Source organism: Eptesicus fuscus, chromosome 14 (assembly GCF_027574615.1).
Source record: "Eptesicus fuscus isolate TK198812 chromosome 14, DD_ASM_mEF_20220401, whole genome shotgun sequence".
NCBI classification, from domain to species: Eukaryota; Metazoa; Chordata; class Mammalia; order Chiroptera; family Vespertilionidae; genus Eptesicus; species Eptesicus fuscus.
In genome coordinates, this window is record NC_072486.1 from 82,824,466 (window position 1) to 82,850,633 (window position 26,168).

The 26,168-nt window shown below is 49.2% G+C and overlaps 1 protein-coding gene across 14 annotated transcripts in view; it reads left to right on the top strand.

Moving 5' to 3' along the window:
* The window catches only part of DNAJB6 (DnaJ heat shock protein family (Hsp40) member B6), a 55,413-nt gene that overhangs the window by 17,249 nt on the left and 11,996 nt on the right, over positions 1 to 26,168 (top strand). For 5 of the 14 annotated variants that reach the window (XM_054726659.1, XM_054726658.1, XM_054726657.1 and 2 more), the window contains exons 4-8: positions 3,400 to 3,465; positions 4,272 to 4,382; positions 15,827 to 15,958; positions 17,648 to 17,789; positions 18,633 to 18,703. In XM_054726659.1, coding sequence (XP_054582634.1) covers positions 3,400 to 3,465; positions 4,272 to 4,382; positions 15,827 to 15,958; positions 17,648 to 17,789; positions 18,633 to 18,703 — 522 coding nt within the window. Of the gene's footprint in view, positions 1 to 3,399; positions 3,466 to 4,271; positions 4,383 to 6,319; positions 6,422 to 7,318; positions 7,715 to 15,826; positions 15,993 to 17,647; positions 17,790 to 18,632; positions 19,369 to 26,168 lie in introns of those variants that run through there. The other 9 variants (XR_008558180.1, XM_054726665.1, XM_054726662.1 and 6 more) reach the window with 8 other exon arrangements.

Genomic DNA, 26,168 nt, shown 5'->3' on the forward strand with positions numbered 1-26,168 from the left:
GAAATTCATGCACTGGAGGGGGGTCCCTCAGCCTGGCCTGCCTCCTCTCGCAGTCCGGGAGCCCTCAGGGGCGGGAGGCGACCTCTGCTTGCCTGGTGGCCGGCTCTGGGCGGCAGGGCAGCCGACATCTGAGGCATGCCTGCGCTTGGGGTGTCAGCTGGGCAGCTGCCATCCAAGGCTTGCCTGCACCTCGGGCCGGCCCTGGGGGGCTGAGGGGACTGGGGGACTATGGAGGTAGGCACACGGAATGGCTGGGTCTGCCTGGGGGTGGGCCCGGCCTTGCAGCGCACTTGCTTGCCCCGGTGGGGCTGAGGGGACTGGGCGCCACCAGTCTGTGACTGTGGGCACTGCCATCTTTGAGGGTGTGACAGTCAATTTAGCATATCCCCTCCTTATTGACTGTGGGTGCCGCCATCTTTGAGGGTGGGACAGTAAATTAGCATATTGCCTCCTATTGGCTGTGGGTGCAGCCATATTTGTGATGGCGTGCGGGTCAATTAGCATATTCCCTCTTTATTAGATAGGATATTTCTTTATTGATTTCAGAGAGGAATGGAGAAGGAGTGAGAGATAAAAACATCAATGATGAGAGAGAATCATTGATCGGCTGCCTCCTGCACACTCCCTACTGGGGAGTGAGCCTGCAACCCAAGCATGTGCCCTTGGCTGGAATCGAATCTGGGGCTCTTCAGTCTGCAGGCTGACACTCTATCCACTGAGCCAGGCCGTCTAGGGCTGGGGTCACAATTGAAAGTCATTTTTTATGTTGGGACAAACCCCATTTTACCATCAACCATGTCAGCAGTTACTGATATGGGAGCACCTTGTATCCATTAGTGCCTCCCTTCTTTATTTTAAAGGAAGGCCCAGGCATCTAATTTCACAAGTAACTTCGGTTACTTATGAAAGCACAAGAACACGGATGCCTGTCAGCCATCTACGCTAATAAAGGGAAACATGCAAATTGACCATCTTTCTGCTACGCCCACCAGCCAATCAGGAGCAAGTATGCAAATTAACCCAACAAAGATGGCGGCGGCCACGGAGCTGGAGTGAGCAGGAGGCTTGGGTTGCCCCCGGCGATGGAGGAAGCCAAGCTTCCCACCCAACCTGGCTTCCACTCAAGGATGGGCTGGGGGGCCTTTGTCACTGGGGACGTGGCCAGCCTGCAAACGGCCATCAGCCCCTCACCCAGGCTGGCCACGCCCCTCCAGTGGGGACCCTCACCCCATGGGGGTGTGGCCGGCCTGCAAACCACCACAGGCCCCTCGCCTAGGCCGCCCCATGCCCCAAGGGAACCCCCACCCTGATCTGGGACACCCTTCAGGGCAAACCAGCCGGCCCCCACCTGTGCACCAGGCCTCTATCTATACTAATAAAAGGGTAATACGCTAATTAGACTGGGAGACCTTCCAAGAGACCTTCCGGACATTCTTCTGAACAAAGCCATGGTGGCAGGACCGAGGTAGAGGTGGTTAGAGGCCAAGAAGGGAGGGCAGTTGTGGGTGATCAGACCAGGATGGGACGGCAGTGGGGGGGGGGGGGGGGGCTGGTGGGGGTGATCAGGCCAGCGGGGGAGGGCAGTTGGGGGTGAGCAGATAAGCAGGGGGGCCAGTTGGGGGCGAGCAGGTCAGCAGGGGGCCAGTTGGGGGCGAGCACACTGGTATGGGGGGGCAGTTGAGGGTGTCAGACTGGCGGGGGCGAGCAGGCTGGCGGGGGGGGGGGGTCAGTTGGGGGTGAGCAGGCCGGCAGGCAGAGTGGTTAGGGGCAATCAGGCAGGCAGGCAGGTTAGCAGTTAGGAGCCAGCAGTCCTGGATTGTGAGAGGGATGTCCAACTGCCGGTTTAAACCCGATCCCTGTAAATTGGCAGTAGGACATCCTTTGAGGGGTCCCAGATTGGAGAGGGTGCAGACCAGGCTAAGGGACATCCTCCCCTCCGCCCGCATGAATTTCGTGCACCGGGCCACTAGTCTTACTATATAATGCAGCATTAAGGTCTTAAACTGATGGTCCAGCTTTTGAGCTGGACTAACATGAACACAGGGGACCTGTGTCTCTTTTGTGGGTTTCTTAGGCCAGGAACATTAGCTCAAACTCAGAATTCGCAGAAAGAGGATCTTTAAACCCCCGTTAAAACTTCATTGCCCTCTTTTTATTTTTCAGAGAGGAAGGGAGAGTGATAGGCAGAAACAGACTGACCCCACAACTCGGCATGTGCCCTGTCGTTTAACTACTGAGCCACACCGGCCAGGCCTCTTTTTAAAAAAAAAAATTTTTTTTTTTAAACAGTTGATTTTTAGCCCTAGTTGGTTTGGCTCAGTGGGTAGGGTGTCGGCCTGCAGACCGAAGGGTTCCAGGTTTGATTCTGGTCAAGGGCACATGCCCGCTTGCAGCATTGATTCCCCAGTAGGGGTCATGCAGGAGGCAGCTGATCAATGATTCTCTTTCATCATTGATATTTCTCCCTTCCCCTCCCTGAAATCAATAAAAAAATAATCCCCTCCCCCCCCCCCCCCCCCCCCCCCCCCCCCCCGGCAAATTGACTTTTAGAGACAGGAAGGGAGTGAGAGAGTTACATTGATTGGCTGCCTCCTACCAGGAACTGAGCATGCAACCTAGGTATGTGCCCTGACTGGGACTCGAATCGGCGACCTGTTGGTGCATGGGTCGAGGTGCAACCACTGAGCACACCAGCCAAGCTTGTTGCTCCCTTTTTTTTTTTTTTTTTGATGGAGTGTGCAATTTTCATGGTCTCTTATGCAGCCTTGAACCCCAGCCAGGCTGCTGGGAGCCCCCTTCACAGGTACAGCTATTGTTCTTAGCAGGACTTTGGTTCCCAAACCTGGCTGGGAGTGGTTTGCTCCTGTGCCTGGCTTCCCCACAGCCCTGCATTTCACTGCACGGTTTTGGAGAACACGTGGTGGTACATCAGAAGAACCTACAGGGTTGCTGTGTAAATAGGGCTACATTGTCATTCCTTTCATTCTAGAAAGTAATGAGGACAGGAAAGTTGCATGTCTTGAAAGGCTTGGCTAGGTTGTAGGTCAGGGCAGGTTCCTTTTCTTGCTTTCAGTTCCTACCATCACTTCTAGGAATCATTTTGTTACTTGGTGATATGATGTAATGTAGCACACGTGGTCTCTCTGGGTGGTAAAGTGAAATATTTAATGTTTATAATCATGTTATAAACTTCATAATTATTAGTTATCTGAGTATGGAGAGCTGTACTTAGATTTTCCCTGTACCCCCCTTGTCATTTAAAGTAAGCTGGTCCCAACTCCTTATCACTAATAGTGAACACAGAACTGTGTTTTTGACTTGCAACTTGGAAAACTTTATCTATTGGACTTGGATGGCACGGGAACTTGGTTTTATTGACTTTTCTTTTTAAATTTACAGCTAAAAAACGGGACATCTATGACAGATATGGCAAAGAAGGATTAAATGGTGGAGGTGGAGGTGGAGGTATGTAAATGTTGATTGGCAACAAAAGGTTTTGGAATTGGTTAGCTCGCTGGGACAGTCAGGTTTCAGTAAGTACAGACGAAGCCCCCTGGGCTGAGTGGGAGTGGAAGGACATATTGACAGTGTTTCTATAGCCTATTAGGAGGCTTTTGTTAGACTACACATGAAATACTATGTTGTGAGTTTGTACACCCACATCACCACCTGCTTTATGTCAAAATATCCTTGGGGATTAAAAATAGGTCTACTGAAAAACTAAAATCACTAGCTCTTGTGGTAAGGCTAGACAGGTGTATTTTTATTTTTTTATTCTCACCTGAGAGAAAGAAGAACATCGATTGGTTGCCTCTTTTACACGCTACAACCAGGGATCGAACCCAGAACCTGGGCACGCGCCCTCACGGAATCAGCTTGTCATCTTTTGGTGTATGGGCGAATGCTCCAGCTGACAGCCTCCTGGCCAGCGCGTCTGTGGTGTACGTTTGGAATCGAGGCTCCAAACCAACCCTAGAAAGGTTGAGAGTAAATGTGGACACACACTTGGTTTACACGAAGTTCCCTAACAAAAAATAAACCTGGTGAGAGAGGGTGTGCTAATGACACATTGAGAGATGGTGGGGAAGGAAGGGGAGCCACATTTCTGATGGGACCTTCTAGAACACAAGTCCAAACATGTCACCTGAGTCAGGGCGGGGCTATGGTTTTGAATGTTAGGCCTCAGGTTTATGGGATACTTTTTAAGGTCTTGAAATTTGATAAGGTTCTGTGGACAAGAACTGATGAGCGAGTGTGCTGTGCTTGTGCAGGTGGAAGTCACTTCGACAACCCGTTCGAGTTCGGCTTCACATTCCGGAACCCAGATGATGTGTTCAGGGAATTTTTTGGTGGAAGGGACCCGTTTTCATTCGACTTCTTTGGTAAGTTCATTGTCAGGGTTGCTGTCTACTTGGTGTCACCATGACTCACAGGAGGACTGGTGGTGCCTTTTCTGTTTAACACTGTTGTATCTTGTCATCTGACTTGTCATTTAGGAATCCTAATGGTCTCTTTCCTCTTCCCGGGGACTTTTCTGAGTTTTTACCTTGCACATTAACATAGTGCAGGTTTTTATGCATTCCTTTATAATTAACTTCGTTTTGCCGCCTGAATGAGACAGGTGCCCAGGTGCCCGGGCTTGGAAATGCTCTCCTGTTCCGTGGGAGCTGAACTCAGCGTTGTTCTGGTGGAAGCCCGAGTCACAGCGCGCTGTGCGGAGGACCGTGGATCTCTGCTGGCTTGTGTTCTCAGTGCGGGGGGTGGGGTGTGTTGTGGTGAGTCAGGGCTGCACACCGACCTTGGTCCAGAGGATGGTGTTTCTAGCGGAGCTGAGCCGTTCCCGCTGTTTCAGAGCCGGAGGGTGGCTTGTCCCGTCACCTCCGTGTCCAGGAGTGTCTGAGACCCAGGCGGTGCTGGGACACTCGTTACTGCGGTGGAGCGCCTGTGCTAGGTGACCGGGGAGGCAGGGCACAGTTCCTCCACTGTCATTTTCTTCTTTTGGCTCATTGAGGGGAAGCACATCCTGTGTGAACCCCGTTCTTCTGGAGCCTGGTTTTGATGGGACCAAACAGCCCCTGCCCTCTCTGCTCGAGGAGGAGCAACTCGCTTCTGAGGCCGGTAGGTGCTGGGCCTTCTCGGTGGTGTGGGCTTCCTTGTGCTCAGGGCTGATGGGGATTCAGAGACTTCCTTGTTCTGCTGTGATGTGGCCTGGCTGTAAGAAAGTAGCTTACGTGATATCTGTATAAATATTTACTTAGGAGCCTTTTAATTGACAAATGGAACAGTGAAAGCAAAGCAGAGGAATGTTCGGAGGTGGGGCCCACTGTGTGACTCTTGTGAAGACTTGCTGTAGTTCCTGCTGCCTTAACTGTCAAATGTGGCTTGGACTGCCTCCCTGTGAGCCATGATTGGGGAACCTTGTTTCTGCCCAGGGCCATTAATGTTTATAACATCATTCTCAGGCCGTACGTTACAAATAAATAGCCTGCTCTGTTTTGTCAAATATTTAATCAGCTCACCCCTAATGCCTTGGCCAGGGCCACACCAAATGATTTGGCGTGTTTCATGTGGCCTGTGGGCCCGATGTTCCCCACCCCTGCTGTAGGTGACCGTAATTCTCTGTCCCTTCTGAAATTTCCTCTGTGTGTCAGCACAAACCTTGGCGGGGTGCTTTGGGGAGCAGGGAGTGTCACCCCGTGTTAGGGCCGGGCCTGCCCTTTGGCCTCCTTGGGCTTGGGTGCACCAGGCACACCAGGTGGATACAGCAGAGAAGGAAGGACCCTGTAAGCCTGGGACTTCTTCAGCACGATTTGTGTCTTGTGATTTTATTTTGTTTTTTATGTCTCAAGATTTTTTAAACAAAAGCGTGGAAGGGAGGAGGCCCGAGGAAGTGAAGTGTGAGCAGATTGGGTTCTCCTTGGGAGAACGTCTGACAGGCCAGTCTCAGCCTCCTCACTGACGTGATTCCCCTGAGCAGGTCTTTCTAGGGAAAGGAGATGCAGAGATGAGAATTACCTGTGAATGAGTAACATGCCCTTTCACCTACCGTCAGCTGTTTGAATCTCTTCACTTACATCTTCCAAACTATGTGACTTGTGTATATAAAGGAACCTTTATGTGCCTGTGTTTTTTTCATTTAGACGGGTTATAGCTTGTGGACACAGGGCACATTTTGGTGGCAATTTCTTCTGTTGGCCTCAGAGCCCAGTTTAGGAGGTGGCCGGTCCCATTGCCATTCTGGACTCCATGTGCTAACGCCAGGACTGCCGGGTCCCCATGCGTGGGGTGGCAGTGACACCTCTTCAATCCATTTTTATAGGTGTCCTAGGGGACTTCCACTTTCAGGCGGTCAGGATTTACCCGCAGGAGGAGCTGCTGCACGGCTGCTGCATGTTTGGAGTGACACTGCGGCCTGCTGGCGGTACGTGCGGCGGGCAGCGCGGCCATGGATGGTTATCAGCACCCGCCTCCCGGGACTCAGCCCTGTTGTAATGCCCATTTATAGCAGCACGTTATCTTTTTGTTTCAATTTTCACATGACTGTTTTTCTCTCCTGTTCTGGCTTCCAAAATGGTAGTTCAAGATCTATCACAAGGCATTCTGAGCTGAAGTTATTTGTCAGTTATCAGACCTCACGTGCGACTTAGACTTCCCAGGTAGAATGGAGGGTGAAGAGTGTTGGACAGGCTGTAAACAGTTTTGTGCCTGAGAACCAAGCTGCAAGGATGTTTACTGACGGGGAGGGCTTGGGCCTGGTCCTGCTGACATTGAACCCTCCTGGAGGGCAGGCGTCCTCCCCGGGAGAAGAGGTGGAGGTGGACTCAAACCAGCACGGACGCACGGTGCAGCCCGACTTCTGAGGCGCCGAGTGGCAGCCCTCCCCAGGCACGGCCAGAGACGGCCTACCAGAGCTGGACTGGGAGACCTGTCTAATTGGCCCGAGGAGGAGCACTTGGTCGGGGACCATCTTCATTCATTTTTACAGGGCACTCAGTAAACTGGTGCTCTCAGAGAAGTCACGGCCGGACTCGCTGTCTGGGAGACCTGTCTGGGTGTAGCCTGGCATTCATTTGCTTGCATTCTCATGTCGGAAGGCCAAGGCCAAACTTGAAAATCCAAAACTGTTTCCAGAGCCTATTCATGTCAGCATATTTTCCCTTCATCCTGGCATCTGTCTTTGTGATGAGCCCTAGTGAGTGAAGAGGCTAGTGGAGGGTAATACGGCCTGTAGGCCTGGGAACTTAGCCTTTGGAGGAAGCTAATTGTGTCGCTGAGCCCGGTGCCCGGGTGGTGCAGTGAGCGTCACTTTGCTCTCCAGGGTTCGAGGAGGTGGACAGTGAGGAGCTGGAGCCCAGGGAGGAGCTGGAGCAGCCTGGCGGGGACCAGCCAGCGGAGCACGCCCCGAGCCAGGGGGACAGTGACACACTGGAGGTGATCTCCAGTGAGGAGCTCGAGGGCGTCAGTGAAGATGAGCTGAGCGAGGGCTGTAGTTGGGGCCAGGCCGAGCTCCCGAGTGAGGAGCTGGAGTTCCTATCCAGCGAGGAGGATGAGGCCAGCCCCAGGGACGAGGAGGAGCTCAGCGAGGACTGCGAGGAGCTGTTGAGCGAGGACAGCGGTCCCGAGCTTGAGGTGCTGCTGGCGACCCCGGGATGGGACGGCCGGCTCACAGAGGGCCGGCCCTGGAAAGTGTACCTGGAATAAAGAGTTTCTGCTACTGCTGTGTGGTTGAAGCGCATCCTTGGGTCCTTGGTCAGACACCACGGCGCTGATGTGGTGACAGCCGAGACGTGGGGGCCAGTGGGGGTCTGGGAGCAGCTGTTGTACGTGGGTCTTTTCTGGTGCCAGGGCCCCAGGGCCAGAACCACAGTGCTGGGGGGCTGGGAACCCAAGGTTGGCCCAAGGGGTGGCTGTGAGGAAGAGTCCCCGCCAGGCCTCTGTAGTGTCTGGCGGCCTCAGGGTCCTCGGCATGTAGGTGCCTGCACATCATGTTTCCTCGCTGCAGGTTCGTCTCTGCAGATGGCTCCTTTGAATAAGGCTGCTAGTGACAAGGGTTAGGGCCCACCCTGATGACCTTTCCAAGTGAGGTGACCTTACCGGTTCTGGGGTCAGGAGTTCAGCTTAGAATTTGTCTTCCTGACAGTGTTCAACTCAGAAGCAGCAGATTGGAAAGGAGACGGAGGGGAATGCTTCAAGTTAGACCTGCTGAGAGAAATCGGGAGCCAAGGCAGTGCCACATGGGCACAGTGAGGGGAAGGAAGCCCAGGAGTGACCTATACCTGCGTGGTCCCGCCTGAGACACGTGTGGAGGACAGCAGTGCGACACAGGCCACGGAGAAGCGTTAAAATGAAATAACTTCTTGCGAAGCCCATGGGCACGAGTGAGGAGCACTGCGGGGGAGCAGCTGCCCTCACCTGTTTCTCTCCCCTGTGGGGTGGGGTAGGCCTAGGAACAGAAACGGGTGCACATGTAAGGGTGTGGAGCTGCGTTTGAAAATAGTTAATTTTCATTTAAGATTATGCTGGCAAATGAGGGTGGATGCTGTGCGGATGATGTTCAGTTGCTTGTCAGTTGTTGCCAGTATGTACTAATGTTTCCCAGTCATTTGCTCCCCTGACACTACCCCTCTCCCCCAAATAGGGAGAGGGATTTTTTTTGGGGGGGGAAAGGTCATTCATCCAGAGAATAGGATGGTTCCTCCTGGACCACGTGACCAGCAGTGGCAGCCACCCCAGAGCGTAGCAGGCATGTCTGAGTCCCTGGACAGCCCAGCCCTCTGCCTTCTGCTGTTTGGTTCCCCTAGACAAGGGCTGGTCCTCATTCTTCTCTGTAGTTTGCAGGTGACCCTAGGGTCACAATTTTCCTGAGTCCCTTGTAGGCTTTGTGCATGTCTCATGGAGTTTTGGTCCCTCTGGTCAAGGGAGCGACTTCCTTCTGGAAGGTGGTGCAGGTGTCCTAGGCTCAGGTACAGGGTGAAGGTGGACATGAGGGTAGGAGGAGGGGACAGAAAGGGCACCCACAAGATGAGATACATGGTTTTCCTTCTGTGAGGAGGTCATTTCTGTGGGAGTCAAGTTCATGGAGCTCATTGGGTCCAGCACCTGCATCTTGGTTCCATATATAGATTTTTGCAAATCTTGGAAAATACAGTGCTGCAGCCAGATCTAGGGTATAACCAGAATCTCTACTTCGTAACAGAGGAGCTATGGGGAGTGGAAATGGGTTTACTACTAGTTTGGCCGATATTGAGCCTGCTGGTGAGCGCTAGGCAGCCCTCCCCCCCCTTTCCCCCCCGCACTCACCTGGGGCTCCAATTTAATGGCTGCATTCTGGATTTGCTCCCATTTCTGTTTGTTTTACATTTCTTCCAGATAGGTTCTCTGCTTCTGAATGTGTAAGAAATGACACTTTAAAAATGAGTTGTACTTTTTGCTGGTGTTACTGGGATTAGTGGGTGTTGCTGGGATTAGCTGGGAGATCTTGTGGAAGCCTAGATTTCAGGCGTTTGCCTTTTCTGAGGGTTGCTGTGTAGCTTAGCTTTGAGACTGGAGAATAGACGAATGCTTTCCTGTTGGATTTTGTTTTGTTGTCCTTTGTGCCAGTGTTGCTGTGCTGGGCGTTACTAGTGTGGGCCACATGGCCTGAAGCCACGCCTGCAGGCTTGTCTGCTGAGGGCGGTGGGGCTCGGACTTGGTGTGGGTTAGAGTGCTCCATAGGAGTTGGTTTCTCTTCCGTGCTCTCCAATACTGAATTGTGGTAAAACTTCAGAAAATGTATCTATGGGTTGAAACATCTTTCACTCATAGGTTGTTTTTTTTAAGGATTTTTTGTGTGTATGTGTTTATGTACACATTTGTCTTTTATGCCTAGATTTTTCATACCATTCAGCTCAGTCTAGTTGTTTTCAGAAGTTTGCCTTAGGCTGTCAGTTAGTTTAGTGCAGCCATCCTCCTTTATTTGCAGGGGATGCGTTCCAAACCCCCCCCCCCCCCATACCTGAACACAGACAGCGTCAAACCCTGTATGGACCATGCTTTTGTTTTATACATGCACATCCTGTCTCTCTGTAACGCTTCATTTATAAATTAGGCACAGTAAGAAGATAATAACGAAGAACAGTTGTAATGACACACTGTAATACACGTATTGTGAACGGTCTCTCTTAGAATGTCCAGTGTACATGCTGGCCCAAGGGGTGATCCGTATCCCGAGTGGGACAGAGTGGCATTTCATTATGTTTCTCTGAATGGTGTGTGATTTAAAACTTAATAATTGTTTATTTCGGGAATTTCTCTGTAGGAAACTGAAACCATGGAGAACGAAACCTCAGATAAAGGGGGGGAATTACCACACTTTGCTAATATCGTGGACCCCAGAATAATATCATTACTAAGGACACTTGTAAAATGATCAAGAATACTTTCTCCCCCTAGACTCTGTATCAGGGTTCTCCAGAGAGAACAAAGGGTCTGTGTCTATTTCTCCATTTCGGTCTCGGTCTCTGAAGACAATTTAGTGTAAGCAGTTGACTCACATGATTCTGGAGACAAGGTTGGGTCCTGCAGAGCTGAGGTTCCAGCTCAATCCAGAGACCACCATGGAGGGCCAGGTTGCAGTTAGAAAGCTTGCGCGGGCAGGAGACTCGGGGTCAGCCTTTGGCTCTAATCAGCCCTTCAGCTGATGGGGTGAGCCCACCCACATTGAGGAGGGCAGTCTGCTCCGATCAGTCTACTGACCTAAATGCTAATTTCATCCCCAACACCCTCCACTTGCTGTGAAGTTCCCAGTACAAGTCCACCGGTCAGGCATCCATGCTCACCATCACCTTAAACTACACTCACCACCATGTAAAGACACTGGCAAGGCCATCTGTCCCGCAGACACCCAGAGTGCACTGACCTTCCCCCAGTAGGAGGCGGGGCCTTGGTGCCCCGGCAGTGGCAGTATTGATACCAGGTCTGTATTGTGCCTTACACCATATGGGGATAGGCAGGGGAGCAAAGATGCTTGCTGCTTACTTACTGATAAGTTCGCACAAACTCCATTCCTGACAAACTCAGGAGGGGGTGCTCATGGCACTGACGCCTCGTTTCTGTGTTGGTCCTAGGGGTGCAGCTACCCTTGCCCTGATGGGCGGGGTGGGGCGTCTTGTACCCAGTGGGGAGGAAAGGACATGGCAGCACATTTGGTCATTTTCATGTGTCTGTCAAATTCATTTTTGAAATATCAATGTATGATATCCTTTTTAACCTTAAAAATAACATACAATGTGTACTCCATGTAAGAGTTAGGAACATAGGAATGAGTAGAAAGGAGACGGGAAGGAATGGCCTTTGTCTTACTCCCAGTTGAAAGGACTGCTAACATTTTTCAGATACTAAAACTGTGATGTGTCGATTTATGTTCTCTTCTGCCTTTTACTAAAGCTTAAACGCTATGCCCATATAAAAATCTGCGTTTAACATACCCCATTTCTTTATCTCCTTCCTTATTTGAAAATTAGGTTTTCAACTTTCACTATAAATAATGTTTTGAACTCTTAGTGCAGTAAGTTATCTCTGTGTTTGAGATGAGCTCTGTGTTTGTGTTTTTAATGATTTTAGAGAGGGAGAGGGGGAGAGAGAGAAACATCAGTGATGAGAGAGAAACATGGATCCACTGAGTCCTGCACAAGAAAATGTCACTGAAAATCTTCATTGTTCAGATTATGACAGTTGTTCCCCCCCCCCATAGTTCCCCTCCACCCGGTTCCCACCCAACCCTCTGCCCTTACTCCCTCCACCCCACTGTTCTCATCCATAGGTGTACGATTTTTGTCCAGTCTCTCCCCACGCCCCCCACACCCCTTTCCCCCCGAGAATTGCCAGTCCACTCCCTTTCTATGCCCCTGATTCTATTATATTCACCAGTTTATTCTGTTCATCAGATTTTTTATTCACTTGATTTTTAGATTCATTTGTTGATAGATATGTATTTGTTGTTCATAATTTTTATCTTTACTTTTTCTTCTTCCTCTTCTTAAAGAATACCTTTCAGCATTTCATATAATATTGGTTTGGTGGTGATGAACTTCTTTAGCTTTTTCTTGTCTGTGAAGCTCTTTATCTGCCCTTCAATTCTGAATGATAGCTTTGCTGGGTAGAGTAAACTTGGTTGTAGGTTCTTGCTATTCATCACTTTGAATATTTCTTGCCACTCCTTTCTGGCCTGCATGGTTCTGTTGAGAAATAGCTGACAATCGTATGGGTACTCCCTTGTAGGTAACTGTTTTTCTCTTGCTGCTTTTAATATTCTCTCTTGTCTTTTGCTCTTGGCATTTTAATTATGATGTGTCTTGGTGTGGTCCTCTTTGGATTCCTCTTGTTTGGGGTTGTCTGCGCTTCCAGGACTTGTAAATCTATTTCTTTCACCAGGTGGGGGAAGTTTTCTGTCATTATTTCTTCAAATAGGTTTTCAGTATCTTGCTCTCTCTCTTCTTCTGGCACCCCCATAATTCGGATGTTGGTACATTTGAAGTTGTCCCAGAGGTTCCTTTGATACCTTCATATTTTTGGATTCTTTTTTCTTTTTTCTTTTCCAGATGGGTGTTTTTTGTTTCTTCGTATTTCAAATCTTTGACTTGATTCTTGTGATCCTCTAATCTGTTGGATCTCTGTATACTATTCTTTATTTCAGTCAATGTATGCTTAATTTCTAGTTGGTCCTTTTTCATGTCCTCAAGGGTCTCACTAAATTGATCGGTTTCTAGAAGATTCTTGAAAAACCTTATAACCGTGGTTTTGAACTCTATATCCAGTAGTTTGCTTTCCTCTGTTTCTTTCATTTGTGACCTGTTTCTTTGTCTCTGCATTTTGGCTGCTTCCCTGAGTTGATAGAGTGGCTTTGTTGCTATGTGTCCTATAGGGCCCAGTGGCTCGGCCTCCCCAATTACCTGAGGTGGACACTCTTGATGCACCCCTTTGTGGGCTGTGTGCACAGTTTTGTTATAGTTGAGCCCTGATTGCTGTTGGTATCACTGGGAGGAATTGACCTCCAGGCCAGTTGGCTGTGAGGATCAGCTGTGTCTACGATGGGAGAACTGTGTTGGAGACACCCTTATGGGGCAAGACTTGCTTCAGTGGGGCTTTGGTGCTCACTGAGTCTGCCCCCTGAGTGTGTCCCTTATGGATCTGAGGAGTTATAATCTCGATGGTTCCACTCTGACCATTGGGTACAGTGGCTCTTGAATCTCCAAGGAGATGCAAATTTAGCCTCTGCCTGAGGCCACCCAGCAGGAGCTAAGGAGAGATCTGCAGATTCCTTTTCTTTGTTTGGGGTTTGGAGGTGCCCAGATGTGGCCCAGCTGTGAAGCAATGCAAGTTGCTGTGGGGCCTTGGGCCTTCTTTTGGAAGTTCTTGGGCTCTCTGACCCAGCTGCAGTTTGTTAGGTAATTTTAGATTGCAAAGGGCCAGGCCATTCATATGCAAAAGCCTCTGTACACAGCTTGGGTGGGGCGGGGTCTCAGGGAATCAACAGGGCAGAGCAAACAGCAATGGGTGATCCTCAGCCCTGCCCTAAGAGGCCCCCGGGTCTCAGTGTCCCTCGGTGCACCTCTAAGAGAAAGCCGCCCTCGAGTTCCGCCCATCCAGTTTCTCCCCGTATGAGTCTGGGTCCCCAGATTCTTGCTGGGAACTGGAGTTCAGAGCAGTAGGGAGCTTGTGTTTCCCTCCTGATTGAGAAAGACAACTGCGTCCTCAGTTGCCTGCCTTTTCCGCCTCGGTACCTCCGCACTTTACTTCCGCCCCTCCTCTGAGTCTCAGTGAGCTTTTCTCTTTCCTTCTAGTTATAGCATTTCCACTTAGCCAGCCTTCCTGTGGTTCTGGATGATGTCTGTTTTGTCTTTTAGTTGTAGTTTTGAAGTGGTTGTGTGTAACCCAACTTTTGAAGTAGTTTCTCAATAATGTGATTTTATAGTGACAGAAGTCATTTAGCTCAAGCATGTCAAACTCGCAGCCCACAATGAATTTTTTTGCAGCCCAGCCAATATAACAGTATGTAAGAAACGTTTTAATAAAAATCTTGTAACTTAACTTTTACAATATCCTGTTATACGTAATTATTAATAACGAACTACAACATTTGCTAATACTAATTACTATACTCGTGTTGCATTCATTTCCCTTACATGCCTTACGCACAGGTGCGCCATTTCTCTCCACTAACACTAGCAGCAAATATTTCAGCAGCTGATCGATTGCCATGTCATTAGTCTTGGACTGACTTGTTTGGTGTGCGCAACAGGAAATATTTCACTTTCGGAGAACAAGAAAAATAGGTTTATTTGCGTTACGCTTATTAATTTGTGCAGTTATTCAGTGTCTGGTAAGTTAATGTTCAAGAAAAAATATTAATTTTTGTTAAAATGTTCCATTTTATGTTAACGATAACTCATTTATTTCAGCCTTTTGTATTCAGCATGTGTCTATTGAAATAAACCAACATTTCTATGAAAATTGAAGCTTTTGTGTTTTTTTTTTGTGGCCCACATAAATTTAAACCTTGTTTATTTGGCCCATGTTAGCCTTTGAGTTTGACATGCTTGATTTAGCTTGAGTATCATGTCCCATGGGCAGACAGCATATGAGGATTTAGTTGCTTTGTTAACCTAAAGACATAACCAATTTTTCTAGCAGTGACCACTGAGCCATTTCAGGACAAGACAGTGTGCTGCTTGGTGTGTACAGGACAGTGCAGCCCCAGGGCTCGTGTTGGTGGGGGGTGTGTGTCACTTTCCTGTCACTCTTCCCCACTTTGGTCACCGCTGCCATGTTCCAGGTGTGCCAGACTAATTCTGTAGTCTCTGTAATGGGTTGCTTTTCTCTTTCCCTGCAAGCTTTTGTAGGATTCCTGATATCATCTGTTTATTTTCTTGTTTCTCACAGAATTCCCACTTACCTGAAAAAAATATATTGCTGATTAATTTCATAGAATTTCAGCAAAAATTTTTAAAAGGTTTTTATGATTTGTGTTTTTTAGCAACTCATTGATAATCAGAGAGTTAAACTCATGTGGTCGACCTTTTATTTTCAGGAGCATTTTGATAGCTCCACTAGCAAGATGATGCCTATTAGTCCAGTAGTTTCCTATTGGAGCACAAATGTCATGTCTGCAATTCACATTTATTTAGATTTGCCTTGACTAACCCTTTAAAAAATATTTTTGAGATGTCAAGTTTACAGGAAATTTATTTATTTATTTTTTATTTTAAATATATTTTATTGATTTTTTACAGAGAGGAAGAGAGAGGGATAGAGAGTTAGAAACATCGATGAGAGAGAAACATTGATCAGCTGCCTCTTGCACACCCCCTACTGGGGATGTGCCCGCAACCAAGGTACATGCCCTTGACCGGAATCGAACCCGGGACCCTTGAGTCCGCAGGCCGACGCTCTATCCACTGAGCCAAACCGGTTCCGGCAAGTTTACAGGAAATTTAAAAAGGAGTTCTTACATCCGAGGCCCAGAATTACCCCTTCTCCCTTTGTGTTAAAATGAATGCTTGAATAGCCCACATTTGTTTTTATTTCTGAATAACGGAGACAACCCAGACCTTATGGAGTTCGAGTTCCTAAGGACCTGAGTGAATGGACCCTTGCTGACCTTTCACAGAAGGCTGCATGGTGGGCAGGCTGGGTCTGTCCCCGATGCCTCTGGCTCTGCTTGCATTACAGGAGCTCCGGGTGAGCTGTGGCTGTGACTTTTCCAAGGCTTCCTGTTCCCTTATTATAGCTTTCCCATGAAACACGGACACGGAACAAAATTTTACAAAATGCATGTGTTTGTTTCCAGAAGACCCATTTGACGACTTCTTTGGGACTCGGCGGGGTCCGCGTGGGAGCAGGAACCGGGGAACCACCTCGTTCTTCTCTGCCTTCACGGGGTTCCCAGCTTTCGGCGGAGGGTTTCCATCTTTTGATGCAGGTATCAAATCCCAAGATTTCACCTCTGGTAACTGGTAAATAGTTTGAAACGTGTGTTCCTTTTGATAGAACAGTCTAGTAGATTCCCTAGTCGTTTTTACTCGTGGAAATCTCTGCCTCCTGACCCAAGAACGTTACACCTGAAAATCCATCTCTACTCTGACCAGTAAAGAATGAAGTTCCTGGTCAAGGGAGTAATGTGTTTTGGGGTAATTGTGAAATAACCCACTTAGTTTTACTTAGTCCTCGCTTATCTAACCTTCTGGGCAGTTTAGTCCAAGGAGGCCCTGAGTCCACGGATGGAGGCCGAGGCGGGGCAGTAATAACACCCATGGTTGCTGTGGGTGCCCAGCCACATGCACAGTGTTGGCGTTAGCGCTTGGTAAAGCAGGTCAGCAGCTCGAGGGGCGGGGTGGCGGCCTAACAGATTGTTTTACCTCAAGAAGGAGAACCTTGCCGGGACGCTCACCTAGTTCCTGCTGTCTTTGGATCTTGTTTTTGTCTTAACGCTCTGGTAAGAACCTGCAGCGCTTTGGTACCCAGGCTGCCAGCATGGTACCGCCCAGAAGGTCCCTCCTGCAAGGGTCATGCTGCTAGCAGCTAGCAGCTCCTTTGATTGGAGAGCTCTCTCCCGCAGCGCACCATGCCAGGGCTTTTCTCCAACAGATCCTCAGGCCTGTGCATTGTGCTTATGGCAGTGCCCAAGTCTTGGGGAGAGGGAAACAGCTGGTACAAACCACCAGAGAAGTGCAGTCTTGACCGGTCGGGGCCTTGCGAAGTGTCCTGTGGCTCCAGCCTCTAGACCTGTGCGTCCTGGTTGGTGGCCACAGCCACGCGAAGCTGCTGAGCCTCGTGTGTGGCCCGTCCACACCAACGCGTGTTACAAGTGGGACACACACTCATTTCAGAGATGGAATATTTAAGTCAGTGCAAACCATTTCAGCTTTTTTTATCGCATAAGATAATATTTTGGATATTCTGGATTAAATAAAATAGTGCTAAAGTCAATTTTGCCACTTTCCTTTTTTTTTTTTTTTTTAGTGGGGCCATTATAAAAATTAAAATGACATACTTGGCTCACATTCTGTTTGTGTGGGACATCGCTGGTTTAGACAGGATAGAGCTGGAGGGCCGAGTCCTGTGTAGGGAGTGCGGGTGTTTGTCACAATGAAAGAGGAGGCTAGCCTCAGGGTGATCTGTGGCCGTCATCGGGGTGTAATGTCCACATGGTTGAGAAGGTTGTACATGAACTACAGAGCCATACTTTTAAGGTAATTATTTTAGAATTTGTTTCTAATAATTCAGGTTTTTGTCCCTTTTGGTCACATTGCAAGGGGAAGGTGAGCGGATTGGGTCTGCCGTTCTGTCTGCAGTGGTCACTTTGTTCCTGTGAGATGCAGAGTGTATACCATCCTAGTCCCTCCAGGAGGCTCAGTGCTTAGAGGATCCCCCATAAATAGGGGAAATTCAACAAGACCCAGCCCAGCAGGAGTAGGGGATGGCAGGGGAGGTGAAAGGAGCCTGCTATCTTGCCCCTGGATTCAGAGGAGTCCCCGGACCCCAGCATTGCCCCTGCCAGTACCCTGCTTATGGGAGAGGTCGGCTATGGGATTTTGACACTTGGGGGTTTTTCCACTAAATGCCGGACATTCTAGTCTCTGATCTTGTTTTTTTCCTTTATTTCTCATAGGATTTACTTCCTTCGGGTCAATAGGCCATGGGGGTCTCACTTCATTCTCTTCCACGTCATTTGGTGGTAGTGGGATGGGCAACTTCAAGTCCGTATCGACTTCTACCAAAATTGTTAACGGAAGAAAAATCACTACAAAGAGGTACAGTTGTCTCGCATATTTCATGTTTTTAATAAGTAGATATAATGATTTATGGGTGCCACCCTCCTGCCCCTGAGTGTGAAGTACAGGGTGTATGTTAAATTGGGTACCTGAGAATCTTAATATCCGAATTTAGGGCATTTCCTTTTAAATTTTGTTCAATGTTACCTATTAACAGCTCTCTTCATTTAGAGCCTTTTTTTTTTTAAACAATCTTTTTATTTTTAAATATATTTCTTTATTGATTTCATAGAGGAAGAGAGAAGGAGAGATAGAAAGAAAATAGAAACATCAAAGATGAGAGAGAATCATTGATTGGTTGCTTCCTGCACACCCCTACTGGGGATTGAGCCTGCAAGCCATGCATGTGCCTTTGGCTGGAATCGAACCTGGGACCCTTCAGTCCGCAGGCTGACACTCTATCCATTGAGCCAAACCGGCTAGGGCTAGAGCCATTTTTAATGTGCAGTGCTGTAATAATAGTGTAATCGGTTTGCTGGCATTGTTAGGATAACAAAATGGAAAGAACAATTAGTAGTAAAAGCTGGTTGTTTTTTTTTAGCCAATCTGACAACATATGCCCGGGAGTAAGATCTCAGATGCTCCCCGAAACCGTGACCTTTGATTCCTGGTGTCCCCATGTAGGTCATGGTCAGCGGTACAGTGTTGTCTGTCGGAATCGGTCTGTTTTCACAGAGATGGCCCTGGGTGCCTTCAGCTGGTTCTCAGCCCCAGAGTCTGTGGTTTCATGCGTGTCTGTGGCAGACCTGGTTTCCAAATGCATATATACAAACATACGTTTTCTGCAAGAGATAAAGTTTAAAAATGCATTTTATCCTCCAGAATTGTCGAGAATGGTCAAGAAAGAGTAGAAGTTGAAGAAGACGGCCAGTTAAAGTCCTTGACGATAAATGGTAAGGAGCAGCTGCTACGCTTGGATAACAAGTAATTCAACGCACGCATGTAACAGAGATGTTAACTGTAACAAGCACCATTTGAGGACTAACAGGAACATTTTTTTGAAGATTTCAGACGAACTCGACTTTCAGTATAACTGTCCCTAATCTAAAGTATTTATACACAGCTCATCGGAGCCTGTTTGTCAGACTGTTGAGTTATTGTTGGGACCACATGATAGGACCTTTTCTTTTTGGTCTTTGCAATTGTTGTAAATCTCTGTATGCACTTTGCTTTTTATTAAACGTGATCCAGGGCGGCCGTGACTTCATACACTAACACCAGCACGGACCTGCTTTCCATTGTGTTTAAGCGGGAGCCAAGCAGTGGTGGCCTGCTGTGAAGCTCACATTGCCGGGACGCGCCTCCCAGAGTAGTTTCAGTCTTTCAGTGTTGAGTAGTGAAAGGTACTAATGCATCAATGGTAATACATTTCTGGTTTAGTATAAATTGAGGATGTTTTCTAGTTGTGCATGAATGCTGGCAACTTAGTAAGTTTTGACAATTGTTTAAATGTGTAATGTTAAGCTTAGGTTTAAAAAGTAAAGCTGGTAAAATGGGTCTTTGTTATTTGCTTAAAAAAAAAAAAAGAAAATAAATGCGATGTGTTTGGTGCATTCTTTCCCAGGGGGGCTGCAGCCTCCTGTGTCTGTGTGATTCTGTGCGATTCTGTGCCTGGGGCTCTGTCGCTTCCTGACTGTCCGGCCTGTGCACCGAGGTGGGTGCCACCTTCACCAAACCTGTGCTCGTTTCCTTCAGGCTATTTGGACAGTGTGTGCAGATTTCCTGTTTATGTTAAATAATGATTAGCAACTTACTGAACATTTTAATATGCTGACATGCCTACTGGGTTAGGTCTGACGCCAGCTCCATCAAGACTGCACGGAAACGACACGGAGTGATGCAGTGTGGCAAAAGGTGCCATGTGGCAGAAGTATGGCGAAAACGAGACCTGGAATGGGTTCTCAGGAGCGTGTGTCCGTCTGGTTGTACAGGCTCACCCGGGGCGGCGATCACAGCCCATTTATCCCTAGGGTGCAAGTGTCCCTCCTCCGGGTCCTCATTGGCTGAGTGCTCTGGTTAACAGTCGTTACCTAGGTCAACGACCTGGGCCATTTATTTATTTTAAAATATATTTTTATTGATTTCAGAGAGGAAGGGAGAGGGATACAGAGAAACATCAATGATGACAGAGAATCATTGATCGGCTGCCTCCTGCACACCCCCTACTGGGGATCGAGGTCGCAACCCAGGTATGTGCCCTTGGCCGGAATCGAACCTGGGACCCTTCAGTCTGCAAGCCGATGCTCTATCCACTGAGCCAAACCAGCTAGGGCCCATTGGGCCATTTAAAAAAAAGAGGGCTGAGGCCTTTCTAGGTGCCTCCACCTACCCCTGTCTAGTTGTGGGGGGGGGGGGGAGGGGCGTCCCCACCATGACGCTGGCTCATGGCCACAGTTGTTTGTTCTTACACCCTCTTCCCTCCTACATTCTGTTTGCCCCGAAGAAATGCAGCAGTTAAAAGTTGACTGCTGTGCTGGAGATGGATCACAGAGGCCCATTTCCTACACTAGGGCCCCAGCCAGAGGGGTGTTAAGTGAGACTTGGGTCGGATGGAAGCCACCCCACTTGGCTGTGTTTTGGAAATAAGCAGGAAGAAAGCTGTTAGGATAGGAGTTAGTAGGGTTCCCCCTTACACAGGCTTCGTGGGAAAGCCCACGGAAGTTGCTCTGGTTCCATCCACTCGGTAAGAACATGAGTGTCTTGTGATGGAAGACAAGGGGAAGTATTTAGAATAGACACTGGAAGTACAGCATCGCAAAGTTCAGTGTGAGGACTCCGAGGCACCCGAGCTCAAGGAACAATGAAGACGCTGTGTGCATGGTCAGCCTGAGCACCTTGGACATGGGAGGTGTGTCTGCTCGTCCTGCTTCGTTCGGAAAGGGTTGCAGGGCCTGGTGTCACTAACAAATACATCACCAGAATGCCTGCTTCTCACTTACGCTGGTAGGATAGATGGTTTCTCTGTGGTGAGAAACTCGAGGAAATGCTTGAACCTCAGGGTTTTATGTTTCAGGGTGGGGGTTGCAGGGATGAGCCATTTGATGGAGTGGCTGCACGGTCCTGAGGGACTTGGGGAGACGTGAGGAAGTGCTCTGTGATGGTTGGTGCCCCATTTGGGGACCTGCTGTGCTTAATGCAGCTCCGGCTGGGAACAGTCTACGCGCCGATGTCACCAGGGAGAGGTTTTATAGCGGGAAAGGTGCACATCCCCCGTGTTTTCACCTGGTCAGTACCAGCGCTAGGCACCTTCTCCCTTGCTCCCCAGGAGGCTGATGGCAGTAGTTGCCATTGGGGGGCATGCTCTTGGCCTCCTGTTTGGAAAAGGAACCTCCGATGCCCTGCTTGCTTCTCGCTGGAGTTCACTCAGGACCTCCCTTGTGTCAGGAGGGCCGGGCCGGGTGGTAAGCATGCCTCGGAAGCCTCGAGCTGTCCTGTCCCCAAGTCACCTGGTCGACCTACTGATGTCTTTAAAAATGGCCTGTTAGGACAGGTTTGTGCAGGTTTTCTCTGTCATCAGTTTAGTAAGCTCTGTTTCGACCTGACATGCGTCTTGCTGGGGACCCGGGAGGCTCTGTCCATCTGGTTGGATTTCTGGGTGCCTTACATTGTCCTCTGGAGGGTTTCAAGTGCTCGTCCTGTGTTTTCTGTGGTCCCTCCCTCTCCAAGCAGTGTTTTTGCATTTTTCAAGCCTCTTTATTAACCAGTATCTAATTGTAACCCTTTTTCTTCCTTCTCTTTGTTAGTTGCACTTATGCAGATTATCTGCAGCCTTTTGCTCACAAATGTGAATTTTAAAAATTGCTTTTGAGTTTGACTTACAAAAGAGTCTCCATTTTGTTGATTTCTAAGTTAGTTGTATTTTTTATTTTCATTCCAAACTGGGCCCATGGAAAAGTGTTGTTTGGAATGAAGGGCTCGGGAACCGTACGTTTTTGCCGCGTCATTGTCGTGACCTTGCTTCTGCTGGTGTCTCTGCCTTGGGTAGACGGGCTGCTGCTCTGGGGAACACGAACCCGCTAGAGCTTCCGCGCGAGGCATGGGGCCTACCGTCTGTCCTGCCATTTGGGCAGGTACTGTGCCCGTGCCCCTGGCAGTGAGTGATGTCTCAGTAATGGGCCTGTCTCCGGATTTTTACTTGCTTTTGGAGGCAGCTTATCAGGTTCCCCCTCAGTGAATAAATGGGCTAAGGACTGGTTTTTAAAGCCAGGGAAAGAATACCCTAGCCCTTAACATGTCAAAGGAAGGTGTGTACCTTGTTCATCTGCCGGTGTAACATGACCAGCACAGGTGTGAGTGAGCTGTGTGTTCCCACTAGTTACACGTGGAGTTCTATGAGCAGCACTCGGGGTGGTGTCCTGGGTCGTCTTTGGGCTTGAAGGAAGCCCTCAGCCTCCTGTGTGGCATGCAGCAATGCCAAGTGTAAAGCCTGTAGGGAACAATCATGATTTTCTTATTGGACTTGTAATTTTTGAAGAGGATTTCATAGGCATGTTGTGAGGTGAGTAGTGGTCACTCTGGTTATGAACACAATGTTGGGCTCCCCAGTGTCCAGTAGCGACCATGTGTGACGACTAGGGTGACGATGAGGACAGTCTGTTCCTAGTGGGTCACTTTTTTTAAAAAAATTCATTTTTGACAGTATTACAGATGTTCCCCAATTCCCTCCCCCCTCCCTTTAGTCCCCCTTCTCCTACCCCTGCCCCATCCTATGCCTTCACCACACTGTTGTCTGTGTTCTTTGGTTATGCATATATATATAAGTTCTTTTTTGTTCATCAGTTTATCTTGTTCATTAGATTCCACATATGAGTGAGATCATGAGATACTTGTCTTTCTCTGACTGGCTTATTTCACTTAGCATGAGACTCTCCAGGTCCCTCCATGCTGTCCCAAAGGGCAAGAGATCCTTTTTTTTTTTTTTTTTACTGCTGTGTAGTATTCCATGGTGTAGATGTTCCACAGCTTTTTATCCACTCATTTACTGATGGGCACTTGGGCTGTTTCCAGATCTTAGCTATTGTAAATTGTGCTGCTGTGAACATAGGGGTGCATATATTCTTTCTGATTGGTGCTTCGGGCTTCTTAGGATATATTACCAGAAGTGGGGTCACTGTGTCACATGGCAGTTCCATCTTTAATTTTGTGACGAAACCACAGTGTTTTTCACAGTGCCTGCGCCAGCCTCATTCCCACCAGCATGCACTAGGGTTTCCCCTCTGCTGGGTCACTTGCATTGAAACAGCTACAAGAATTCCTTGGCACGTGTCTAGTCTGTAGAGGTTTTAAAAAAAATGTTTAACAGGCTAATATTTCAAAGAAGCCTGAAGAACTTTAGAAGAAACACTTGTCATTAAAATTTTATGTGGATTCAGCTGTGTCTTAGAAAAACCAGATTTTATGGGTATGCGACCCTGTTCTTTCAAGATGTATTTCAATTGCACGACAGCCTCAGGCCATCTTGAGGACGTCGTGCTTCACACACAGTCCTGGTCCCCTTGCTGTGGGTGGCCCGGACACCCCCAGGGAAGCAGGTGTCCTGAAACTGAACTGGAGTTTTTCTTCCCTTGGTCTGCAATGATCCACCCCCTTCCTCTAAAGCAGTGATGGGCAACCTTTTGAGCTTGGTGTGTCAAACTTCGCCAAAAAACTGAGCATAACTCGGGTAGTGTGTCACTTTGAGGGAAAAACTAACTCCAAGACTAGTCACAAATGTTTCATCCTCAGGAGCAGCAAATGTTTCATGAGGCGGCCGCGTGTCATCAGAAATGGCTACGCGTGTCAGTGCTGACACACGTGTCATAGGTTCGCCATCACTGCTCTAAAGGAACCCTGATTCTCCTGACGCCCCAAGTTTTCCTAAGTAGGGATGAGTGGCCCTGAGGCCGCAGGAAGGTCCCTGTGGGAAGAGGGTGTGAGATCCAGCCCCAGCGTGGTCTCAGGGCTTTACTGCTGCCTCTGGGTTTGCTGGGGGGTCGAGACAGAGCAAGGGCCTCAGATGCGTCCAGTGCCAGCCTCTGCAGGCAGATGGAGAAAGTGGACGCTGGCATGCCTTGGCGCGCCCCTCAAACCACCCCTGCTCCCAGCACGTGGAGATGAGATGCTGGCTGGTGGCCTGTGCTCTAGGCACTGGTACCTTGGTTAGCACAACGGCCCTCAGGTGGAGATTTTTGGACGAGGCAGCAGGCACAGAACTGGGACCCAGCCCTGTCAGAGCCTGCCCGCTCCTCATCCCAGGAGGCTGTTGATGGATGTCCCCACCCAGGCCTGTTTCTGGAACACCCTGAGTAGTACCTGTCTGTGCTGGAGGAAGTTGCCATGCTGGGTCGCTCTCACAACCAGGATCTGTCTGCCTTCCCACCAGTAAGCGTTGGCTGTGTGCGTGCCCATGACATACAGGCAGACTCATGGCTTGTCCAAGCTCAGACGTGGACAAGGAGTCACACAGCCTGCGTGCCAATGCCCACGACGGGGCTTACGCGTTTTGTCCTGGGTGCCTAACAAAAGTGACCCTGCCTTAAGCCACGGCACTGGTGGGGAGCCTGCGCCTGCCTCCTGGGCCTGGCAGGGTTTTACTGCTTCGTTGCAGGTGCAGAGGGCCAGGGCAGGAAGAGTTCAGCTGCTGCCTTTGTTGTTAATCCTCATTCGAGGATATTTCTCTGTTGACTTTTTTAGAGCGAGTGGAAGGGAGAGGAGAGAGAAACACTGATGTGAGAGAGACAAGAATTAGTTGCCTCCCACACATGCCCCAACCAGGGCCAGGAATTGAGCCTGCAACCGAGGTATGTGCCCTTGATAGAAATTGAACCTGGGACCCTCAGTCCACGGACTGGAGCTCTACCTACTGAGCCAACCTGGCCAGGGCTCATCCGTGTTCTTTGCCTACATCCTCCATGTCCCTCCTGATGTGCCCCTAGCACCACCACCCATCTCCAGGACCTGGCGCCGCTTTGACCTGGTCTCCCTTCCTGTAACCCTCATGGTGATCATTCTCCAGTTGTTTCGAGAACTGGTGCGTCCATCCCTTTGTCAGTAGCTGTTGGCGATAGTCGTGGTGGCCGTGGCATCTGCCTTCACTTTCGACCATTCTGCTTTGACTTCTCTGTCATATCACCACGTCGTGTGTCCACAGTCTGGTCGCCTTCCTGTTAAAATGGCTCCGTCTCCCCTGGCTTGAGAGAGATGTCAGAATTGGTCTCATGCCTATGTTTTCATATCACTGTGTCCAAGTCACATCACGGTCTGTGCTGTGTTCGTCCCTGGCAGCGCGTGCTGACCACCTGCCCGGCTTCATTTCCTCTGTGTCCTCTGGCCACCAGCCTGTGCAGAGCCCGCAGTCGGTGCCACTGGGTTCTGTGTGCGCGTGGACACCACAGGCCCATGAGAAGGCGTCCCTCCCGGGACCCCGGGGGCGGCGCTCGGCCGGCCCTCGGTATGTGAACGCATTTGATGGGCCCGGGACGCGTTTTTGGACACTGAGTAATCACAGTGTGGGTGGTAGTCGGAGTCTGACCCTCCTTCCCCCAAAGTACAGAGAACCCTCCACAACCAAGGATTGCACATATTTGGGAAAAGTGACTTTATTTTTGGAGGTTTGTTTTCACTTGCATGTTATCAGCTGGGCTCCGCACTGCGCTGAGATCCATTTGGGGGAAGAACGAGCCCAGGGCAGTGGCCGAGCACGTGTGACAGCTGCGGGAACATTCCTTGCGTGTTTTCGTGGTGACTTCAGTGCTCTGGCCTGGCCACGGCAGATCGCGTGTTTGTTTTTAAATTTAGCCGGGTGCTGGGGGGCAGGATGTTTTGCGGTATGTTTAGATTTCTGATGAAAAGCATGCTGGGCCAGTCGTAACCATCGCACTGTCACAGGTTTTGACTGTGGTTCTGCACAGGAAGAGGCTCAGAACTGATACCAAGCGAGCACGTTCCGTATGGGATGTAGAGTTAGGCGCGGCTCTTTTCTAACGTGTTGCCTTGATGTAGTACAGCCTGCTAACCTCACACTGAAGTTAATGGAAGTTGTCACAGGTTCGGGAACCAGTGGGACAGTGGACAGTTGGGAAAAGGCGGTCAGAGAAGCCCGAGCTGCTTGGCTTGTGGTCAGTGTGGTGGCAGCTGTGGCAGCGATCAGGCTGTTGCGAGAGGCACCGTGTGCACCGAGTCGATTTCTTGGCAGGTCCTTGTCAGCCGAAGAGCCCGCCCAGCCTCTCCCCTGGGGTGGGGCCTGTAGGGAGGGGGCAGTTTTTTGCAAGAACATTGGAATATGGTGCATTTATAACATAGTTTTCAAAGTCCTTGTGCTTTTTGTTATTGTTAGTCCTCACTCAAGGATATTTTCCCCTTTACTTTTTTTGGGACTGA